Here is a 21,086-nt window from a genome sequence, read left to right as displayed (position 1 = left end):
TCGTCCAATTCAATAATTACATCCTCGACCAGTGTTAGAGATAGAGATAGAGATAGAAATAGAAAGAGAAAGAGAGAGAGAGAGACAGAGCTAGCCAGCTAGCTAGGCTAAAGTGAGAAAACAAGAGAGAGAGAGAGAAAAAGCGCGAGAGATTGAGAGAACATTGCACAACCCTTGCGTCTCCATCAAGCGGAGATTTGCGAAGAGCAGAGAGGGAGATAGCTGGAGAGAAAGAGAAAAAGAGAGAGTAGGAAACCAAGGGGGGGAAAGGGGAGTGGGGTTCTGGGTGGATGAGGGGTGGGTGGTTGGTTCGTTCGTTCATTCGTTGGAGAGTGGGTGTAAAAGCTTTAACCGGTGGTGGTAGCGAGGTGGTGGTGGTGATGGTGGTGGTGGTGATGGTGGTGGTTGTGTGTAAGCGATCGTACAACGTAGCCTTTATGAACATCGTAAATTTTCGACGACAGTGCGAACAATTTTAGCAGACCATCGGCGTAAAGTCGATGCTCGTTGTAACTCGGCGTTTAAGGATAGGTCGAAACGTACATCTTTCTCTCTACCCCTCTCTCTCTCTCATTGTCTCTCATCCTCCGACAAGCACCGAGAAGAAGTGCGAGGGAAAGGAGGGAAAGGGGGTGTAGTAGTAGGAGGAGGAGGAAGAGATAAAAGGTGCGAGAGAGGAATTAATAGGAACGGAATGTAGCGGTAACTACGCTTACCAACGCGACGGGTAACTTCATTAAAAGTGCTATCGGCTTGCCTTTCTACCCCGGAAAAGCCGCCCGTAGAATTATCGAAAATTACGTCGATCGTCGTTAAGGGAAGCCGATATTCCCCCAATAGCGTGTATTACTCTATCTATCTATCTATCTATCTATCTATCTCTCTCTCTCTCTCTCTCTCTCTTTCTCTCTCTTCTTACCGTTATACTTCTCCAATATTTGCCAATAATTACGAGTGGATATACACTCCAGAGCAACGTTTTTAATCTTCCTTTTTTTTTTTTTTCTTTTATTTCTTTCTCTCTTTCTTTCTTTTTTCTACTTATTTCTATATCTATCTCTTTACATATCTCTCTATCTTTCTCTCTCTCTCTCTGGGTGTTTACTTTTCGTTTAATTACATACAAGATAGGATTTAAAATAAATCTACGTTATTTTTTTCTTTCATATCAATCGTTCCAAAAGCAACGTCGAAAATCTTCTTAACGTTATCTTTCGATTTCTCGTCGCATACGTACATATATACGTATTTGGAGAAAGATTGATTAAAAAAAAGAAAAAGAAACAGGTCAAACGTTTGACAAGTCACGTCTAATTTGTTTTCCAAATCTTACATCTTCGAGTTTATTGCATTATCACAAGTTCCTATTTTAGTACCGCGACAAGTAAAAGGAATAGATTTTGTATATGTATTATATACATGTATACTGCGAAAGCAGTGAAGAGAAGAGAGAAGAGAAGAGAAGAAAAGAGAGTATAGAGAAAGACAGACAGAGAGAGAGAGAGAGAGAGGAAGAGAGAGAGAAAGAGACAGGAGTTAATGGGGACGGACTCTAGAAGTGGCTATAGCCTAGAGCCGTGTTAGGGCCAGGCCATTAAGCTTAATGACATAATGAAGTAAATGGCTGTGCATGCCATGCCATGCCATGCCATGCCATGCCAGGGACTATAGCTTATAACCGCCACGCTTTCCACCCCCGCGCAATATACCGCGTGCCAGGAATTCCTGACTTATGCCGGGTACTGCCCAGTCGAAAGGGGTAGTTTCCGTACTCTCTTCTCTCAGTCGTCCCTCTTTCAAACTCCCACCTACGAACCTAACCTCCCTCCCCCGTTAGCCCCTCACCCACCTACCCACCCTGCCCCTTCTTCTTCTTCTTCGCTAACATCACCAGCACCACCACCACCACTATCACTACCTACTCTTCCTCCTCCTCCTCCTCCTCCTCCTCCTCTTCCTCCTTTTCCTTCTATTACTCCTACTGCCTGTATTTTCAACGGCAGAACATATTACATAAGGGTTGCCGCTGGAGTACGCATCCGTGGGCTCTGCTCTGCCCTGCTCTGCTCTGGCACACTGGTAAACGAATTTATGTATGTCGGAGTCGTTCCCGTAAGGCATCAGACAGAGATGTGTATGAGAGAGAGAAAAAGAGAGAGAGGGAGAGGAACAGAGAGAGAATAGAACGAAACTCATATCTCCCTGTTTTCCTACAGACAACGACGATTCGCTAAAAACCGACTACTATTAGGGTGAACCAAAAGTTCGCGCGTTAATGTTGTGTTATTTCAAATAGTGCAATTTTTGTCGAAATCAATAAAATTACTTTTTATGCGAGTGAAATGTTAATATTAAAAAATGCACGAAATTTTGATTCATTCTAATGCTACTACTACTACTACTACTAAACTTTTTCAACCCTCGAGAATTTTCACGTTTAATCTTACAATTATCGTTAAACGTGTTAAACTGTATTTGTTTTATACCGCAATATTTTCCGGGACAAATAATTAACATCTCTCTTTTGATCATTCTTCCTTTTATTATTCGGCATATATGCGAATATGAGACACCGTTTATTTTGAAAGCGAGTGCCAGTCCATTTTTTGTTGTTACGAAAAAATTAAAAGTTTTTTTTGCATATTTGTCAATTAAAAAATATAGATTTTTATGTCAAGTCTGGCCAATGTGTTTCTATTAATTTATCAATATGTAATTTGATTATATAAATTTATTTTAGGCGAATTTAACTAAAACTAAACGGTCCAATTGTAATCTACGAACGTCTTCCGAAATATAATGTCTTTTTCTCTTTTTTTTTTTTATTTAAGCGATACTTTTTCAACATTTCTTTTCTTCTTCTTCTTCTTCTTCTTCTTCTTTTTTTCAACAGAGGTATCTGTGGTCTTGTTAATGAAAAAAAAATTTCGTAGAGAAATAGCGAGGGGAGGAGAAAAGAAAAAAAAAAAAAAGAAACAGAAAAAGAAATAACCATAGCGTTTTGATTCTCGTTAGACGTACGTGGGATATAATTTGCAACGGATCGTTTAATTTCGAATTTTTATTCGAACGAACGAACGAACGAACGAACGAATAAACGAACGAATGAGAATTGAAGAACTAAACTAAAGATAAAATAGATTTAAATATTTTTTCCATATATATCCTCTTTCCTCCTCCAATTTAATTCTTAACGATAGATAACGATATTTCGTTTGATTTCTACGAAACGTTGATCGGACGAATTAGATTTATCAACAAAATATTCTATATAACAACTTATCGATATAAATAATATAAAATCACGGTATGTTTTGAGATGAAAATGTAAGGAGGATATCGGATAGCCGAAATTTCTCAACGTCGTCCTTGAATATCTGCTTGAGGAAGAGACTTAGGTCGAACAAAGTCTTCTCAAATAAAGAAAAGAAAAGAAAAGAAGAGTCTTGTTTTCGGGCAATCAACACTTACGTCTTTGTTCTTAACTGGCACCTCAATGCCTGACCATCATAATATTCACACCGTTCTTCTTTGGGTCTCAGATTTCTAGTACGTAGAATGGACCGAGAAGGTTAACGCGTGAAAAACTCGTTCACGAAGAGCTCGCGAGGTGTGAACTTTGCAAAAGAAAAAGAACAAGAAAAGGGGGTTGGGGGAGTGGGGGGTGGGGATGGAAAGAGAAAGAAGCAATAAGTAAAAAACAGAAACGAAAAAAGAGAAAAAAGGGATTGCGAGGTTCCAAAAAAACGAGACTACCAACGAGATTTACTCTCTCTCTCTTACTTTTGTTTTTTATCCTTCTTCTTCTTGCATACATATAAGTACATACGCGCTTAGATATATAAGTATAAGTATATAGGTATTTTTCATCATCGATCTGGTCTCTCTCTCTCTCTCTTTCTCCCTCGAAGTCTCGGAACGTTTTGGAATTAGAATGAATGCGTATATATAACGCGATTCGAAGGTACTATTACGTTCGAGTTCGCACGTAAGTCGAATTCTCTGGAGAATCGAAGATCCGATCGGTGAAATTAATTCGATCTGAAAAACACCGTGAAAGCATTGGCAGCTTAGCACCCCCCTATAAGCTTCTGATCGGTTGGACGGTTGTTGTTGGTCCGATCGGTTGGTTGCTTCGTTCGTTCGTTCGTTGGTTCGTTGGTTACTTGCTTGCTTATACCATGTTACAAGTGTTTTACACGATGTTGCATGCTCTAACGAAACTATCGAAAACGGAGAGGGGTCTTTAATCTAGCGAAACATCCCGAGGGACGTGTTCTGAGGCCTCCACTTCGCTCGGACACGCTCCATTCGCCCCCTTACCGACTATGTAAACGTCCGTGTTACTCTCATCTACTCGAAGGCTACGATAAATGATTACCTCTTCACCATGTTTCTTTCCCTTTCCCTTTACCCCACATCCTCACCCCCCCTTCACCACCCCGAATCGATCCACCTAAAGAAATGAATATCTTTATTTCTTCTTCTAGAACGTGAACGCACACACACATTAGCAAATAAAAAACAAACAAACGAACAAACGTCTAAATAAACGAAGTCTTTTTAATCATTTATTACAAGCGTAACGTAATTTTATTTTGATATTTATTTTGTTTTTTTTCTTTTTTTTACTTTTTACTTTTAATATCTATAGAAGTATAACGTAAAAAAGATAATATAATATATTATTTGGCGTGATATATTTTTGGAAAAAAATTCTATCTTACGGGAGAGATCGTTAGAAATGAGTAAAGGGGTGGGGGTTAAAATTGAGTATAATTTCTATTTAGGAAGGAAAAGCTTCTCTTATACGATCGATGAAAGGGGTGACAGGGAGGCGTGACTAAATTCGAGACTAGCGCGTCGAATCGACGAATAATGTTATTTCGTATAACCGAAGCAAGGGTTCTTTCTTTTTTTTCTTCTTTTTTATTTTTATTTTTATTTTTATTTTTATTTTTCTGTTTCTTCTTTTCTTTTTTTTTTGTATTTTTTCTCGTTCAATTCTAATCTTAATTATTTCTATCAAAAAGCATCATCGAAAAGATTGGCAAATCGTTTATATAGCGTTGAATTGGAATTATTATAGGACGTTCATTGGGGTAAATCAAAATCGATTCAACCAAAGTGGCTCATTTTCGAACACGATCTACGTGCGAGACCGAGCTGCCAAGCGAATAACGAGCGAAATCGTACGTAAAATCGTCGCGGTGCTGGAAAATCCGCAAATTCGAGTAAATTCGAACACACCCGAGAGATAGAGAGAGAGAGAGAGAAAGTGAGAGAATGATAGATCGACGGAATAGTAGTATAGTAATAAATAAATTCCCAATGTATAACGTACAATGTATTTGTTTTGTTAAACAAACCAAGAATTTCGGAAGATAACGGTGACAAACGTTAAAAGGTGAAGAAGAATTACAATGTTTAATAGATAAAAGAAAAGAAAAAGAAACGAGACGACGGAAAAACAACAAAGAGACAAAAAAATAAATCTGCGTTTTATACGACGGGACGGAAGAAGAAGAAGAAGAAGAAGAAAAAGAAAAAAAAAACTTAAAGTACGCGCACACGCAGACGTACATGATCGAAGAGAAAAAATCTAAAACTAGTAGTATAGTCCCGAATTCAATACGAATTTTCAATTACCAGGATACAAAAGGGGAGCCCGCGTCCGTTACGGGGGTTAATTCCCGATTTAAAACGTCTTGCTCGCGTACACTCCTCCTTTTTAATTCCGTCTTTCTCTTTCTAAGCGTTGAAGTAGCACGAGTAGAGGGTGTTCTGTTATTGGTAGTGGTGGTAATAGTAGTAGTAGTAGTAATAGTATGGGATGTAATACAAACGAAATCGCGCTGTCTCGTGAAAAGATTTTCAAATTAAATTTCGAGATTAGTACCCGGCCTTAATACGGACAAGTGACGGCGGAAGATGTCCCAGGGGTGTGCTACGTGCTACCTTTGGTCCACCCCATGGGACACGAAACTCAACGATGTTTCGACCATCTCACCAGTTTACCATTACGAATACTACTACTACTACTACTATCGCTACAACCATTCCCAGTAACTACTACTCTTTTAACATCTCCTTTCATTTGCCTCCTCCTTAAACTTTATCTTTATCTTTCCTATTTTAACAAATAACAAAAAAACCCAAAAAACTGTGCCATTCCTTAAACCACGAACGATTAAATCAAATCATTTAATAATTATATCTATCATCTAATATAAATATAAATAAGATGAGAGTGTCTCTCTCTCTTGTAACATAGATGATACATACACACTCGCGCACATACATACGACAATCCACCTATATGAAAGCATACCCGTACTACTACACAGATATATATATATACATATAAATACATAGTAAGCAGAGTTTTGCTTCTCGGTCACAGTCCGTCGCAAAGGCACGGACTTAAGGCCTTAACAGCTACTAAAGCAAAAGCTCCTTCTGTCTCGCTCTTAAGCACGGAAAACAAGCCGTGTTAGACGAAGGGGGTATTTTGAGGGCCGCCATTGGCTATCCAGGCTCCTTCATAGTCGGTTGCCTGGTAACCGGCCCGCCACCGGCGCACCGATGGCAACTACCCCCGTGTGTAGCGTGACAGCACGACGCACACCCTCGTTTAAGCATTGCAACCCCCCACCCCCTTCCTACCTCCGTCCCTTTGCCCCACCACCCACACTTCTACCCTTCTCCACCGCTACGGGATGTACCCTCTCTCTCTCTCTCTCTCTCTCTCTCTTTTATCGTTCTCTCTCTTTTCACACAACGACGTTATAACCTACGCGTATATTCGTACATGTCGCGAGAATATATTTAGTGGCGAAACTACCACTGTTTTCTCCGTTGGATCAAGAGAGAGAGAGAGAGAGAGAGAGAGAGAGAGATAGGGTCTTTCGAGAGTCTTTCTCTCTCTCTCTCTCTCTCACAGACCCTCTCACACCCTCTCTCCCTGAGAGTTCTATAAAGTCTGCTCCTCGACGAGAGACCGACGTTTCGCTAAAATTCACTAAATCCTTCCTTTTCTCTCGTCGACTATTTTCCAACTGGTCGACTCGCCACCTTTTTGAACCTTTTTATTTTTATCTCCTTTCCGAAAAGCTTGCTCTTCTTCTTTTTCTTCTACTTCTTCTTCTTCTTCTACGAGAGGATTCTTTACTCGAGTTAACGATTATTTTTTATCATCTTTCTTAGACAAGGAGACAAATAATAAATAGATAGAAAGATTACTACCAAGCTTGTGATAATTCTTATAATTTATTAACTCCTTTGTCCTACCAGCTAACTTCCGATTGCTCCGTCAACGATTAACCAAAAACTACTATCATAAATATTTTTGATTTTCTTTTTACCAACGTGATAGGTAAATTACGTAGAATTACGCGTAACTCGACTAAGAAAATATCGAAAACAACTTAATTACGAATCTGACTTGTGTTGTCGTTTACGTTTTATCCAAACGAAGTATACAACGAGTCATGCTCTCGTGCAGCTTATTCTTTTTCGCCTAAACTTCTTATCACGAGTCTAACTCGTTGTAGGACAAGGGGTTAATTGAACAAATTATTTTTTTTGAGGGAAGGTGAGACATCGTTGAACGCGAACTTCTTACGTCGGAAAAAGGATTGAAATTTAGGAATATATTTGAGGAATGACAAATTTGTCGGATTAATTTTATCCGAGAAGAAATAAACCATCGATTTTTGTTGACAACGTTAAAAGGATCGATTCGATTGTCCGTCGCAAATAAGCGTATTCTCATCGTTGGTAAGAGAAGAAAGAAAGAAAGAAAGAAAGAGAGAAAGGAAGAAAGAGAGAGAGAGAGAGAGAAAAAAAAGGAAGAAAAAAAGGTTTACGCGGAGAAAAGCGCGGGGGTGGGGGTGGGATGGGATGGGAGTTCTCGTAGAGAGGCCTCTTTAGAGCTCGTGAAAACAATAGATCGTACGAAGTTGGGAACTCGACGGAATTCAGTGTATTCCAAGGTACTTACATACATATTTACCTTTTTTATTTTTTATTTTCTTTCCCTTCCCGCTCTCCTACGAACTTATCCTATTTTTTTGTGTGTTTTGATTTTGTTTATTTTTCTTTTCCATACATAGATACGTAGACGCATAGATATTGTTTGATCGAAATTTTGTTCTTTTTTAGAGAAAAGAATGTTAATTAATCGGTTTAAGAAGAAGTAGAGAAAATTAGTGATCGGTTAGAAGATTTTCGAATAGCTTACCAACGTCATCGTACTTATGGTTGGCAACATGTTTGACTGACTACGTCAGCGACGTAAGCCAGTCTACGCTTTCGGGGTCCAATTAGTCGAGGGAACACGTATAACCTGTATCAAGGCCGTAATTAATAGTTAATTAGCCTAAAGTAGTAACGTGGGCGGGCAGTAGGAACGGCAGCGTACCACCAACAACGCGTTTCATCACAGGCTTTAGCAAAAGAAGCTCAACGGAAACCTGGCACTAACTGCAGCAACAGCAACAGCAACAGCAGTAGCAGCCGGGTTAGCTGCTGCTGCTGCTGCTGGCTGATGCTGATGCTGATGCTGATGTTGGTAGTGGTGGTGGTAGGTAACGAGAGTTAGCCTCGGGGAAAAGGGTTTGCAATTCATTGTACACGGTTGAACCGCTTTTCGCTCGTTAATTCGAAATTAATGTATAATTGATAATTATTTTCGGCTCGCGAATCCAGGCCGTCGTCGTAGTCGTCTACTACTGCAACTGCGACCGCAACCGCTATTGCAACTGCTACTGCAACTACTACTGCTACGATTTCATCGTTACGTATTTCTTTGTAGATAGAAAAAAATTATCGCGTTAACCAGAGACGCGCGCGAATTTTTTCTCCACTATCTTTATTATCCCCAGGGATCTCCCCTTAATTGGCGAATCGCAAATTTTATCCCGTTTAACAAAGAAATAAATAAAGAAATAAAGAAATAAAGAAAGTAAAGAAGAATCGTCAAATGTTGAACGCGCGATCGTTAGGTATATTCAATTTCTTTGTTTTTTTTTTGTTCAAATCACTATTCGATCAAATTTTCTCTCTCCCCTCCCTCTCTTTCTTTCTCTTTCTATTAAACGTTTTATTCTATTCGTCAAGAACGGGGTAACGCGATACACGTTAACAGGATATCCAACGTTAATCCGATTAATACTGCGTTAGAGATTTGTGTGGTTGAAAGTTTTATTAACGAGCGAGGTGTACCTTTCAAAATGGAGAACGAATAGATCGAACAAAGTTTGCTATACATACATACGACCATCTATCTATCTATCTATTCATCTATCTATCTACATGAGCTAAAGATTATAACGTTAAATTACTTTCCTAAATAATAATCTAGGCTTGTAACGTAACGAGGAGAGGAGAGCTTGTTAAATCATGAACACGTAGGCTAGATTTTCGTAAAAGAGAGAGAGAGAGAGATGGGTAGGTACCCATATTCTCTGATTCATTGGCAAGTCAGGTATAATGGGTAATTTGATATGCGACGTAGGTGAGCGGCTCGCTAACATACAAGAGAGAGCCCATGTAATTATCAATTACAGCCGGTGCCAGAGGGAATAATGAGCTCTGAATTCAATGAAATATTACTGCCAACTCACTCACTCACTCTCTCACTCACTTACTCACTCACTCAGCGGATCTTTCATAGGTACCAGAATATATCACGGACCGTGGTAATTTCAACAAGATTTCAATCTCGAGAATATATATGTAGATACTTTAGATTAAAAAAAAGAAAGAAAAGAAAAGAAAAGAAAAGAAAGAAGAAGAAGAAGAAATAAAAAAGTGTCTGAGTAACCAGTAATAAGACGAGGAGAATCGATACTTGAGCTTGTCCATGCGAATTATAGTAACGTTAATTCGTTAATAACCACTCATCAACGCCGATCGATCGATCGATCGATCTTTCTTTCTTTATTTCTTTTTTATATCTCTTAATTATCTTCTTACAGGTGTTGGACATAACATCGAGTCGGGCAAGGATTTCACAGTCGACGGTCTATCTGGTTTTAGTAAAAAGAAGAAGAAGAAACGTCGTCATAGGTGAGTCTCTTGCATAAACTCTTCTTCCTCCAAGGTAAATCATTTAATGAATATTTCAAAACGGAAAAAGATAAAAGAAAAAGAAAAAAAGGAAAAGAAAGAGAGAAAGAGAGAGAGAGAGAGATTATTATTATTAATATTATTTTATTATCCTCTGTCGTTATATCATCGGACACTATTGATTTTGGTTCGAATATACATTTTTTTCTCCCCCCTCTCTTATATTATACTATTTTTTGTTGTTTCCTTTATCATATTATTTTGTTTTCTCATCGCGACGATTCGAAATATTTCATCCTTTGGTATTATCTACCCCCTCCCACCCCCCGTTTTTTTCGCGTTAAAATCGTTGAGGGGTGCAAACTGAAACGCGAGGGGCTTTTATAAAATTTTATCTCTGTTCGCACAGCAGGTAAATCTATTTTAAAAGTCTTAACAATATTATATACACACACATACGTATACATATATATATATAGATATATCATTTTGGAAAGCATGCTCGGGATTCGAAAACGTAATCAACGACTATTGATAATTATTGCTTCGTGTTATATATTACGAATCGAGTATTAAATTGTTCGTTAGATTTTACGACTGTTAACGATTTTGTTTTTTTTCTTTTTTTTTATGGGGATAAATCGACGACGGTTCAAAAATACAAAAAAAAAACAAATTATTGGCCACCAAAATTTTCCAACAATTTTTTTCTACCCCCCTTTTCGTATTCTTTTTACCGAAAGAAATAATTTTTCGTAAATTATCGTAACACATATTATATCCTTTCTTTCTTTCTTTCTTTTTTTTTAAATATGAGCGACTTTCGATCCCTGCGTTTTAACCAAACGTATGCGAGAAAAAGAGAGAGAGAGAGAGAGTAATAACGCGTGTGTATGTGTGTGCGAGGGATATAGTAAACGTTCGAACGATTTTCGCGCGTCCACCTTAACGAGAGCCGATGATCGTCCGGGAAATGACTTTCAATTTCGAGGCTTTCGTTCGAGCAACACAGCCCAACGATGGCAGATGCCAGCAGCTCGTTCCACGTGTACAACCTACAATTTGTCGAATCGCGAGACTAATTGGACTGTCTTGTCGTTAAACTCGTTCTCGTTTTACTCCCTCCGCTTCGATATTTTTGTGATCGATACTCTTGATAAATGGAGATTATAAACATTGAAATTAATAAAAGAAAAAAGAAAAACAAAAAGATAAAAGAAAAAAAAAGAAAATACAGAAAATAAAACATGAAAATGAACGTGAAAATAAAATCAAATCAAACCAAATAAAACAAAACGAAACGAAAAAATAAATATCGAATGAAATCCAATTGACTAATGGGATTCTCGATCTATGTTAGTGTGTGTGTGTACGCGTGTGTACGTGTAGTACGTGAAAATCCATTTAAAAAGCAAAAACGTACGCTCAAATATTCTGATCTAGTTTTTTTTTCTTTTCTTTTCTTCTCGCGCTTATCCAAAATAAAAAAAAAAAGTAAATCCATTTCAACACGAAAAACCGTAGGGATAGTTATGTAAGATAAAAAGCTGTAATGGCATATAACTAGGTTCATGTGGTTGTTGCTCCAGGACGATCTTCACGTCTCAGCAGCTGGAGGAGTTGGAGGCAGCGTTCAAAGAAGCCCATTATCCCGACGTCTATGCTCGCGAGATGCTCAGCCTCAGGACGGATCTGCCCGAAGACAGGATACAGGTGAGGAGATAAATTCGAAAATACAGAGAGAGAGAGAATGAAAGATCCTGCGTGAACGATAAAGATAGAAAGAGCAAGAAAGTAAGGAAGAATAAGTGAAAGAGAGAAATCAGGGGGATAGGGGGGATAGAAAGGGAGAAAACTGGGGGTCCATGAAATTTGAGAACGCGTTCTGACTCTGCGAATTTCCTTCCTACGATCTTACAATCTTATCAAATTTCCAAAAAGAAAGAGAGAGTCCTTTTTAAATATCTACGAATTAATTTACGTCAACTAACTATAATATATATAAACATCCCCTCGTAAAATCTATCGTCAACGTTATCATAAAACATTAATCCTCGATCTCGTATTAATCAGAAGAAAATCAATTTCTATCTGATATATAATTAAATAAAAATAAATAAATAATAAAATGTTTTTTTTTCTTTCTTTTAGACGCGAAATAATTCTGATAAAACAAAATCATTAAACGTAGAATGAAAATTTGTCGTCGTAGATTCGCTTATAGGAGATTTATCATTTTCACGATAATAATAAAGAAACCCATGGATGCCGGCACACGAGTCGGAAAGAGTTAGATGGGCGTCGGTGTAAAGAGGAAGGGCCGGGCCGTTCGTTGTCATGCAAATAGGGAGGAAGCTTGATTCGACGACGGTCGTCGTCGTGGTTGGAGGACGAAAAGGCACACGAGCAAAAGTGTGCGCGGGAGAAGAGAGCATAGAACAAAACAAAAACAACAAAAAGAAAAGAAAAAAAAAGGAAAAGAGAAAGAGGGATAGGGATAGGTAGATAGATAGATAAAAAGAAAGACGGAAAGCACCACGTTTTCTCTCTCTCTCTCTTTCTCACTCGCTCTCTCCAGAGAGGGCAGAAAAAAGGGAAAAAAAAAGAGAAAAGAGAAAAAAAAAAGGGAGAATAGTCGTGTGTGAGTCTGACGGTTAGTTACCGCGGATCCACGAGAAACAGTAGGCTGAGATCGCTTTCCGCATGGCGGCTTACGAACAAGGTCCTCTCCTTCGCCGCCCTCGGCGAACCTCTTCCTCTTTCTCCACCTCCTCCTCCTCCTCGTGCTGCTGCTGCTGCTCCACCTCCTCCTGCTGCTACTACTCCTCCACCATCATCATCGCCACCTTTTCCACTAGCACTAGTTCCACCACCACTAGCTCGTTCGTTCGTTCGTGGTCGTCGTGGTCGTTGCCACCCTCAGTCGACCCTTTCGTCGTCGTCCTTCCTCGGACTCGTCCGTTTCCCTTTTCAACGATGCGTATGAGAGAATAGGAGTCCTTCTCCGTCTTCCTTTATTTCTTCTTCTTTTTTTTTTTATTCTTTTTTTTTATCTTCCTCTTTCTCTATGCCTCGGGCAAATTGGGAGAGAAGGCTAAGGCTCCTAAATGGGGAGGAGAAAAAAAAAGTTTCGCTCTCTTCTTCTCCTTCCTTTCGTATTTATATATATATATATATATATATGTATATGTATATGTATATGTATATGTATATGTATATATGTATTTTGTTTTTTTTCCATCCTTTTTTCTCCTTTTCGCTGTTCTCTTCCCTATATCACGTCGATCTCTAACGGTTAGAGGGACGATAGGGGAGGGCGCGGAGGTATCGATTTTTCGATTAGATTCAAACGAACTTTTATAGATAAAAGAAAAAAGAGAGTAAAGTACAGAAGGAAAAAGGGAGATATATATATATATAGAGAGAGAGAGAGAGGAGACACAACGCATGGTTATTATATTTTGATATAACTTGAGGAGGGTGCCCGTCAAACGTGGAGGATAAAAGAGAGAGAGAGAGAGAGAAGAGAAAGAGAAGAGTAAGAGAAATGAGAGGAGAGGAGAGTAGGTAAAAGAGGAGGGGAGGATTTCGAGGGTGGGGTTCGTCGAAACTCGGTGCTCGTGTAGACTCGCGTACGCGAGTGAGTGAGTGAATACGAGAGAGAGAAACAGAAAGAGAACAAGAGAGAGAGAGAGAGAGAGAAAGTAGCAGCACGGTGCAGGAACGACAAAGCGGCCATTGCAGGATGGGTGCGGTCCCGCGGGCCAATCAGAGACGCGAGCCGCGGACCGTTCGGCCAATCAGGCCGCGCCTTCTACCCGTCTTTTGTTTCTAAATTCGCGCGCGCGACATAACGAGGACGAGGGAGAGAGAGAGTGAGAGAGAGAGAGAGAGAGAAAGAGAGAGAGTGAGAGAGTCAGAAAGGGGGAAGGGGTGGAGCGGGTAGAGGGCTTGCCTGGTAATCGTTAACGGAGATATTTTTCTGCGCGAGTTATCCCTACCTTTCCTCCCACCCTTTTCCTACCACCCTACAACAACCCCTCTCCCCCCTCCTAGTCCACCCACACGTCCAGCAGCAGCAGCGTGTTCGTTCTTCTTCCTTTTGCGAGAGGACGATTTTTCTTTTCCGTTTGTTTTTACTTTTATTTTTTTATTTTTTTATATTTTTTTTAATTTTTTTTCCCCTAATTTCTTTTTCTCCCTTTCCACCCCCTCTCGACTCCCCCTTCACCCCGTTCTTTCTCAACGATTACTTTGCGACTCTCTTTGCGTTTTTCTTAATCTCCTAGAATCTTTCTTCTTTTTTTCTTCTTCTTCTTCTTCTTTTTGTATTTCTTCTTGTTACGTCTTGTTCTCGTTGTTTTGGTTTTCGTTGTTGTTGTTCTTCTTCTTTCTCTACTTTCTTTTCTTATGCCTACTTCCCATCCAAGCCAAGTTCTATCAGTCTGAGTAGCGATGGCACCGTGTCTCGGAGGAAGATAATTATTATAAAAGGACCGACGTCTATATTCTGGGTGGACGTTCGTTCGAAGAGATTGCTACTCTCTTTTTTAAAGATAGATAAATTATAAAAGTAGGAAAGAGAACGAAAGAGAACGAACGAGAGAGAGAGAGAGAGAGAGAGAGAGTGAGACAAACGTAGAGAGAAATACAAGTTCTTATCTCTATGAATTTATTACCAGAACTATACGACATTCTCTTCCCCCTCTTTTTTTTACAATTCTCCACTATTATTTTATTCGTACAAAGAAAAATACAATCGTAGGAATCTCCCGCAGTGAAATTAATCGAAACGTCTTCAACAGACTTTTCTCCCGCACTATGGTTCGTTACAATCGAATTAGAAAGCATAAAGATTTCTTTATCCAAGTAGGTGGGAATGGGGATGGGAAGGGGGTGGAACGGACGGGATTTATTTTTTTTTTTTCTTTAATCTTTTATCACGTTAACTTTTTTCTTCCATTTAGTATATACTCGCGGTGTTATATATATTATATATATATTTTTGGCGTTATTGAAAGTACCACGATCAATCGACAATCTAATGCGACTTTAATAAATCGTCCGGATCGTTTTGACTAGACCCTCGTGGTGGTTGGTTGGATGGTTGGTACCTACCAGCATCCTACAATTCTGATTGCTACGGGAATCGAGCACAAACGGACGTAATTTCGGTGCTTCGAAGAGGGCTCCCGATACTTCTTATGGGGGTGCCAAAATTACACCCTGACTTATACCCTGCCACGCGTCCTTTTCGGTGAATCAATATATATATATATATATATATGGTACGCGCAGGTGGGGTTTTTCTATACTTGGTATTACTATTCAACTCCTATCTTTTTCTATTGATATCCAAATAGGAATAATACCTAAACAACTTATCTCCCCGATCTATATAATATATTTATTATAATTGATAACAAGATACTCAAACGAGTCCAATTTTCAATTATGAATAATAATTCTCGATGATAGGGGAGAGAGAGAGAGAGTTACTCGATCTGAAGTACTAGAAAACATTGATAATAAATCAAATACCATCGACGTAATTCGTGAAATTAATTTATACGATTGACAATAATCCAACTGTGAAATTTCATTCGATGCGTATATATATATTAAATTGAATATTCGTCAATAGTTCCTTCCTCTTATTGATAAAAAATGTAATAATTATTACATTTTTTTTTTTATTACTTTGATTCACTGGATAGGATTAAGAGTAACTCTCCTATACCATATATCTACGTATAGATATATTTTGTTCATTCTTTTTATATATATACATATAGATATATATATAACATAATAAACGTAGAACTTTGTCGCAAAGTCACGTGCAAGAGAAGTGGTAAAACGAAAGTGATATTAATGAGAACTTGCGTCTCGCTCGAATCGATGGTTTTAGCGGTCATTAGATAATGTGCCGCCGCTTGGGCTTGTTAAAATGACACGGCTGCGTCGTTAGAGTTATCGATTTCGAAGGGATGAGGGTAATATCCGTTAACGTATATGCATACGACGAAACTTTGTCGAGTTTAACCTGCACGCGGAAAAATAAAAAAAGAAAAGAAGAAAAAAGAAAAAGAATGAAACGAAAAAGACCAAGTTTTCTAAATCGTCGGAAGAAAGGGCTCGATCGAGTAATAGTAGAATTTTCTTTTAATACACCTTTACCTAACGCAAACACAAAGCGGGGGGGTGGGAGGGGAAAGGGACATAAAATTCCACTTAAGTTTAAAGTAGTTTTACCGAAAGGAAATCTACTAACCAGTATAGCAGATTCTTTGATCTTTGAACTCATTCGAGGGCGTCCACGTGCGAATCGTTCTAACCTACGGATGCATAAAATCATTTCGAGATTCGCTAGTAACGCGCGACTTTTGGAATCGGATGAATTAAAGTTAAACCAAATATAACCACTTTGAAAATGTTCTAATTGCATCGAGGAAGCTGATATTTTCTTTAATTATCTCTATACTTTCTAACGTGGTGAAAATGGATCAAAGCAAAGAGATGGATTAAATGCTCCTTTTACGCTCCTTTACACCCCTCCCCCCGCCCCTTCCTCTTTTATACTTAGGCGTAATTTTTTTGTTAACTAACGAATAACTTCAAAAAAAGAAAAAGGATTCGAGATGTAAGAATCCGATAATCGTAATCACGGATAAAACGTAAAACGAGCGTGGTGAAACTACTTTCTAATTCGGTTTTCAAATTGACGCAAAAAGAAAGAAAGAAAAAAAATGAAAATTAATAAAAAAAAAAAAAAGAAAATACAAAGAATACCCTACTCTCGTGGCGTTACCACGAGTAGCGAGAAGAGAGGAGAGAAGAGTCGCCCATTAGCGAAGAATTTTGACGTCGTGGCGCTTAGATTTACGTGTGGTATTACGTGTGGTAAGAAGATGGAAAGCCCTTTTGCCTTGGGTAGGGGGAAAAAATTGAGTTGAAGTAGCGGCGAATGCCTTAACCAGGAGAGCAAGTCATCGACAAAGCTCTCTCTCTCTCTTTCTAAAATTTCAAGAGAAAAAGAGAATGAGAGAATGAGAGAGAGAGAGAGAGAGAGAGAGAGAAAGAGAAATTTCTTCTTAGGTTCTACGCAAGAGTTCCATGACAAAGGTTCCTCCAGAAGGAAGGCCCCTTCCTGACAACAGGGACCCATTGTTGGTCCCCCCTCCAAAAGCCCATTTAACTTCAGGCGCCATTCAGGATTCGTTAAAACGGTCTGCCAGGTAGAGAAACGCAACCTACCTCGAGTAGGAGGAGAGAGAGAGAGAGGCCTTCGACATTTTCTTTTCGTTCCTTCGAAATCAACCTCGAGGATCCCTTCCCCTCCTCCTTTTCTCAAGACACACACATAGATACACATACGCGTACTCGTACATATGATTCTAACGAGCCTAAACACGTTTTCTAAACGGATGCCCCCTTTTTAATAAGTGACTTCTCATTGATTATATTTCGAACCATTCAACATTTTTTTTCCTTTCTCTTTTCTTCCTCCTACCCCTCCTCTTCCGCCTTCTTCTCCTTCTCCTAGTCCTTTCTTCTTTTTAGACATCGATAGGTTATTTTAGTTACGTGGTACTATTAATCTCTTCGAAAGAGATAATGAGAATAAGCTTCCAATTTCTATTTCCCCCCCTTCTCTCTCTCTCTCTTTCTCTCTCGCGTCGTATATTCCAAAATATCGATTAAAAAAGGATTATGAGATAAGAGAAATAAATGACTCTTAAACGTTCTACTTATTAAGATTATTTTCTACATTAGATAGGACAACAAAATAATAATAATAATAATAATATTAATATAAAATGATCAATTCTTTTCATAACATAAATTTTTTCGAGTTTTTATGTCGAAACTTGCAAATACGTACACATAAATATATATATATATATATATATATATATATATCTAAATAAAATAATAATAATATATAAAATAAATATATATATATATTTATATATTTACTTATAAATATACTTATATATATATATATATATTTAGATATATATTTATAAGTACATGTTTTTATGTAAAAAATGAAAGAGAAAAATGGAAGCGTCGTTGAGTATAGCACCAGACTCGTCGTATCGTACAAAATGGCGCTTGTGGTCGGAGCCACGCTTTCGAAGCAAGCACAGCGTACTTACTACTACCAGCAACTCTTTTCGCAAAAGCATCGTTCGTAAGATCATGCGAGCGAGATACGAGAGTACAAGATTCGATGCCGACGGATATAAGAGAGAAAGAGAGAGAGAGAGAGAGAGAATGATCATTTTTCCTATCTTACAATCATATCTTTTTAAACAATTTATTTTCATTCTTCTTTATCTTATTCCTTGTAGTCTTTTGATACGATAACAAGCAAGCAACTTTCGTTTGAATTATTTAGGATTATCGCCAACATACGTGGTAGATATAGCTCGATATTCTTTATCGTAGAATATAACAGATAGAACGATCTATCGTATTTACTTATTTATAAAAAAAAAAAAAGTAAAAAATCAAGAGACACTTCGATCGTCTACCATTTCATATTTTCTATTTCTTCTTTTCCTGTTTTTCTTTTTTTCTTCTTAAATATAACAACGAATCTCTTCGAAGAAGAGCTCGCCAGCGCGAACGAGAAAATACTCTTCTAGAAATGGAAGTTATTATAAGAACTCTCTTTATTCTTTCAACATTATTTTGTCATCCAATCGAAATGAAGTTAACGTTATCGAGTCGAGTGAGTTTCCAAGTTCCTAGTTTCGAAATCGATGAAGTGTAAGTAAGAAAGAAAGTGGGGGAAACGTTTATCGTGCCAGGATATAAGTTAGCAAGAAAGTAAAACGATTCTTTTGTTTTCTCTCTCTCTCTCTCCACTCTCTTACTCTTTCTATTTTACGCGTCCTTATTTTCAAGGAAAAAGTATAGTTAAAGGGTTACGTGTTACGACGTTTCATAGGGATTTCAAATAGTCATAGAGTATGTATGACGAAGTTAGAATACAGATAAGGGAGGAATGAAAAAAGAAAAACATAAAAAAAAGGAAAAAATAGAAAAAAAAAAAAAACTCCAGTCACGTTTGCTCGTTCGTCTCTAGCTTTTATTTTACACACCACCCATCCACCCTGACGACGACGATTCGATTTCCATTCGGTTAAACGAATCGATAGATTCGTAAACGTGAAGAAGAAGAAGAATAAGAAGAAGAATAAGAAGACGAACATGAGAGAACATTCTATGGGAAGATATATTTTAACGTACTATACTATATACCGAATAGGATGATTCCTATATGCTCGTGCGGATCGTTTCTACTAGATCGACGAGGAAAAGAGAAAGAAAAAAGAAATCATCGTTCTCAAGGATATAATATTGAAGAAAAAGGAAATAAAGAAGAAGAAAAAGTAGTAGTAGTAGTAATAGTAGTAGTAGTTGTAGGTAGAAATAGAATAAGAATAAAAAAGAAAAAAAAGGAGATAACGAGGAATCGAGTCACGTTCGTTTCATCCTTTGCTTTTTCCTCGTCTTTTCTTTTTCTACGATCTCACCCGAACCCCCTACCCCCGCCCCATCCTTTTCCCTTCGATCTTCAACATCAAGCTCGTCCTCGTTCGCAACCCCCATCCACCTCACCTCTCCTCTCCTCTCCCAGACCACCTCGTTCTTCTCCTACTTTGCGAAGGAATCAAGCTAAGAAAAGGTAATGGCGCGGAAACGGCTCAAATGACCCGCGAATTTTCAGCCTGCAGACGAGACTTACTTCCTCTCTTCGTGTTTATGTTTAGTAGGCACCCGTAAGTCGTAAGTCGTCTACGAGAATTATATCAGGATATTACCATTTGGGCTCTGAATTTATGGTAATTTGTGATATTCCTAACTTTGTCTCTCTATCATATACGAAGACAAGAACACAGAGGCAAACCCAACCAAACCTTCTGGGTTATCATTTTACATCGTAAACTCGGATTTCCTGTTGATCTTAATCTTATATTCCAAAGTAATAATAGTATCCGTCTATTATTTTAGAAAAATTCGATTACCGTTTTAATGCTCTTAATATTTTATTATTATTATTATTATTATTATTATTGCTTATAACTATTACGATAATGTATTTTTTTTTTTATAAAGCCTCGTGAAAATAATTCGATTTTTAATATTGATTTCTTTTCTACAAATTATAATATTACGTTTATCAAATAATTATAATATTTAATGATTTTTAAATATCCACGAAAAAGATACAAAAGATATTTATTCTAAAAAAGAAAGGACCCTATTTAACGTATTTGATCAGAAAGTTAGTGTTATTTTAACGAGAAAACAACTTGGGGTTTATTTCTACAAGGAAATGATCGGCATTTTCGAAAAAGAAAAAGAAAAAGAAAGAGAAAAAGAAAAAGAAAAGAAAAGGGAAAAAGAAGACATTAAATTCTCTTCTCGAAGCAAAAGCTGACAGGTGGATGTATCCTGAATGAGTATCCGAGAAGGACTCTAGGGAAGACGTTAACACGTCCGTAAGACCGGACTAACGCTGTGTAAATATACCGGAGAAGGGAAATTAGCCATTCTCGGAGAAGTAAAATAAATATTTTCACAATAGTCGATCGTTATACGAGAGATTATGGAAATTTTCGATGAAACCGAAGATTTGTTTTCCAATTTTTTTCGGAACGTCTAACTCAACCGACAAAAAATAAATAAACAAAAAAGGTATATTTTCATAAAAAAGAAATTCTTCCCAATCATCTCGCGTATAATATAATTTATTTCATTTAACCAAAACGTCCGATCCATTAAATAAAATAATAATAGAAATCAATTATCTACGAAAGAAAAAAAAGAAAAAGAAAACGAAAACCCAAGGAATTGCACGTAAACTGGAGAAACTAATCGCGAACAAATGTACCGTTTAGACGTAATCAATTAAATAACAAAATCAATGATAAAAACTTAAAAATCTAAAAGAAACAGGGTAAAAGAAAATAAAGGGAAAAAATCGTAAAGAAAAAAGA

The 21,086-nt window shown here is 37.8% G+C and overlaps 1 protein-coding gene across 6 annotated transcripts in view; it reads left to right on the top strand.

Annotated features, from left to right (window-relative positions):
- Positions 1-21,086, top strand: part of LOC122513142 (visual system homeobox 2-like) — a 54,345-nt gene that overhangs the window by 23,059 nt on the left and 10,200 nt on the right. For 4 of the 6 annotated variants that reach the window (XM_043640837.1, XM_043649587.1, XM_043633145.1 and 1 more), the window contains 2 exons: positions 9,981-10,071; positions 11,655-11,784. In XM_043640837.1, the coding sequence (XP_043496772.1) occupies positions 9,981-10,071; positions 11,655-11,784 (221 nt within the window). The remainder of the gene's footprint in view (positions 1-9,980; positions 10,072-11,654; positions 11,785-21,086) is intronic. The other 2 variants (XM_043648463.1, XM_043630114.1) reach the window with 1 other exon arrangement.

The sequence above is a fragment of the Polistes fuscatus genome, unplaced genomic scaffold (assembly GCF_010416935.1).
Source record: "Polistes fuscatus isolate 324 unplaced genomic scaffold, CU_Pfus_HIC Scaffold1, whole genome shotgun sequence".
Lineage (NCBI taxonomy): Eukaryota > Metazoa > Arthropoda > Insecta > Hymenoptera > Vespidae > Polistes > Polistes fuscatus.
The sequence above is the reverse complement of the archived record's forward strand: the minus strand, read 5'-3'. Positions and strand labels throughout refer to the sequence as shown.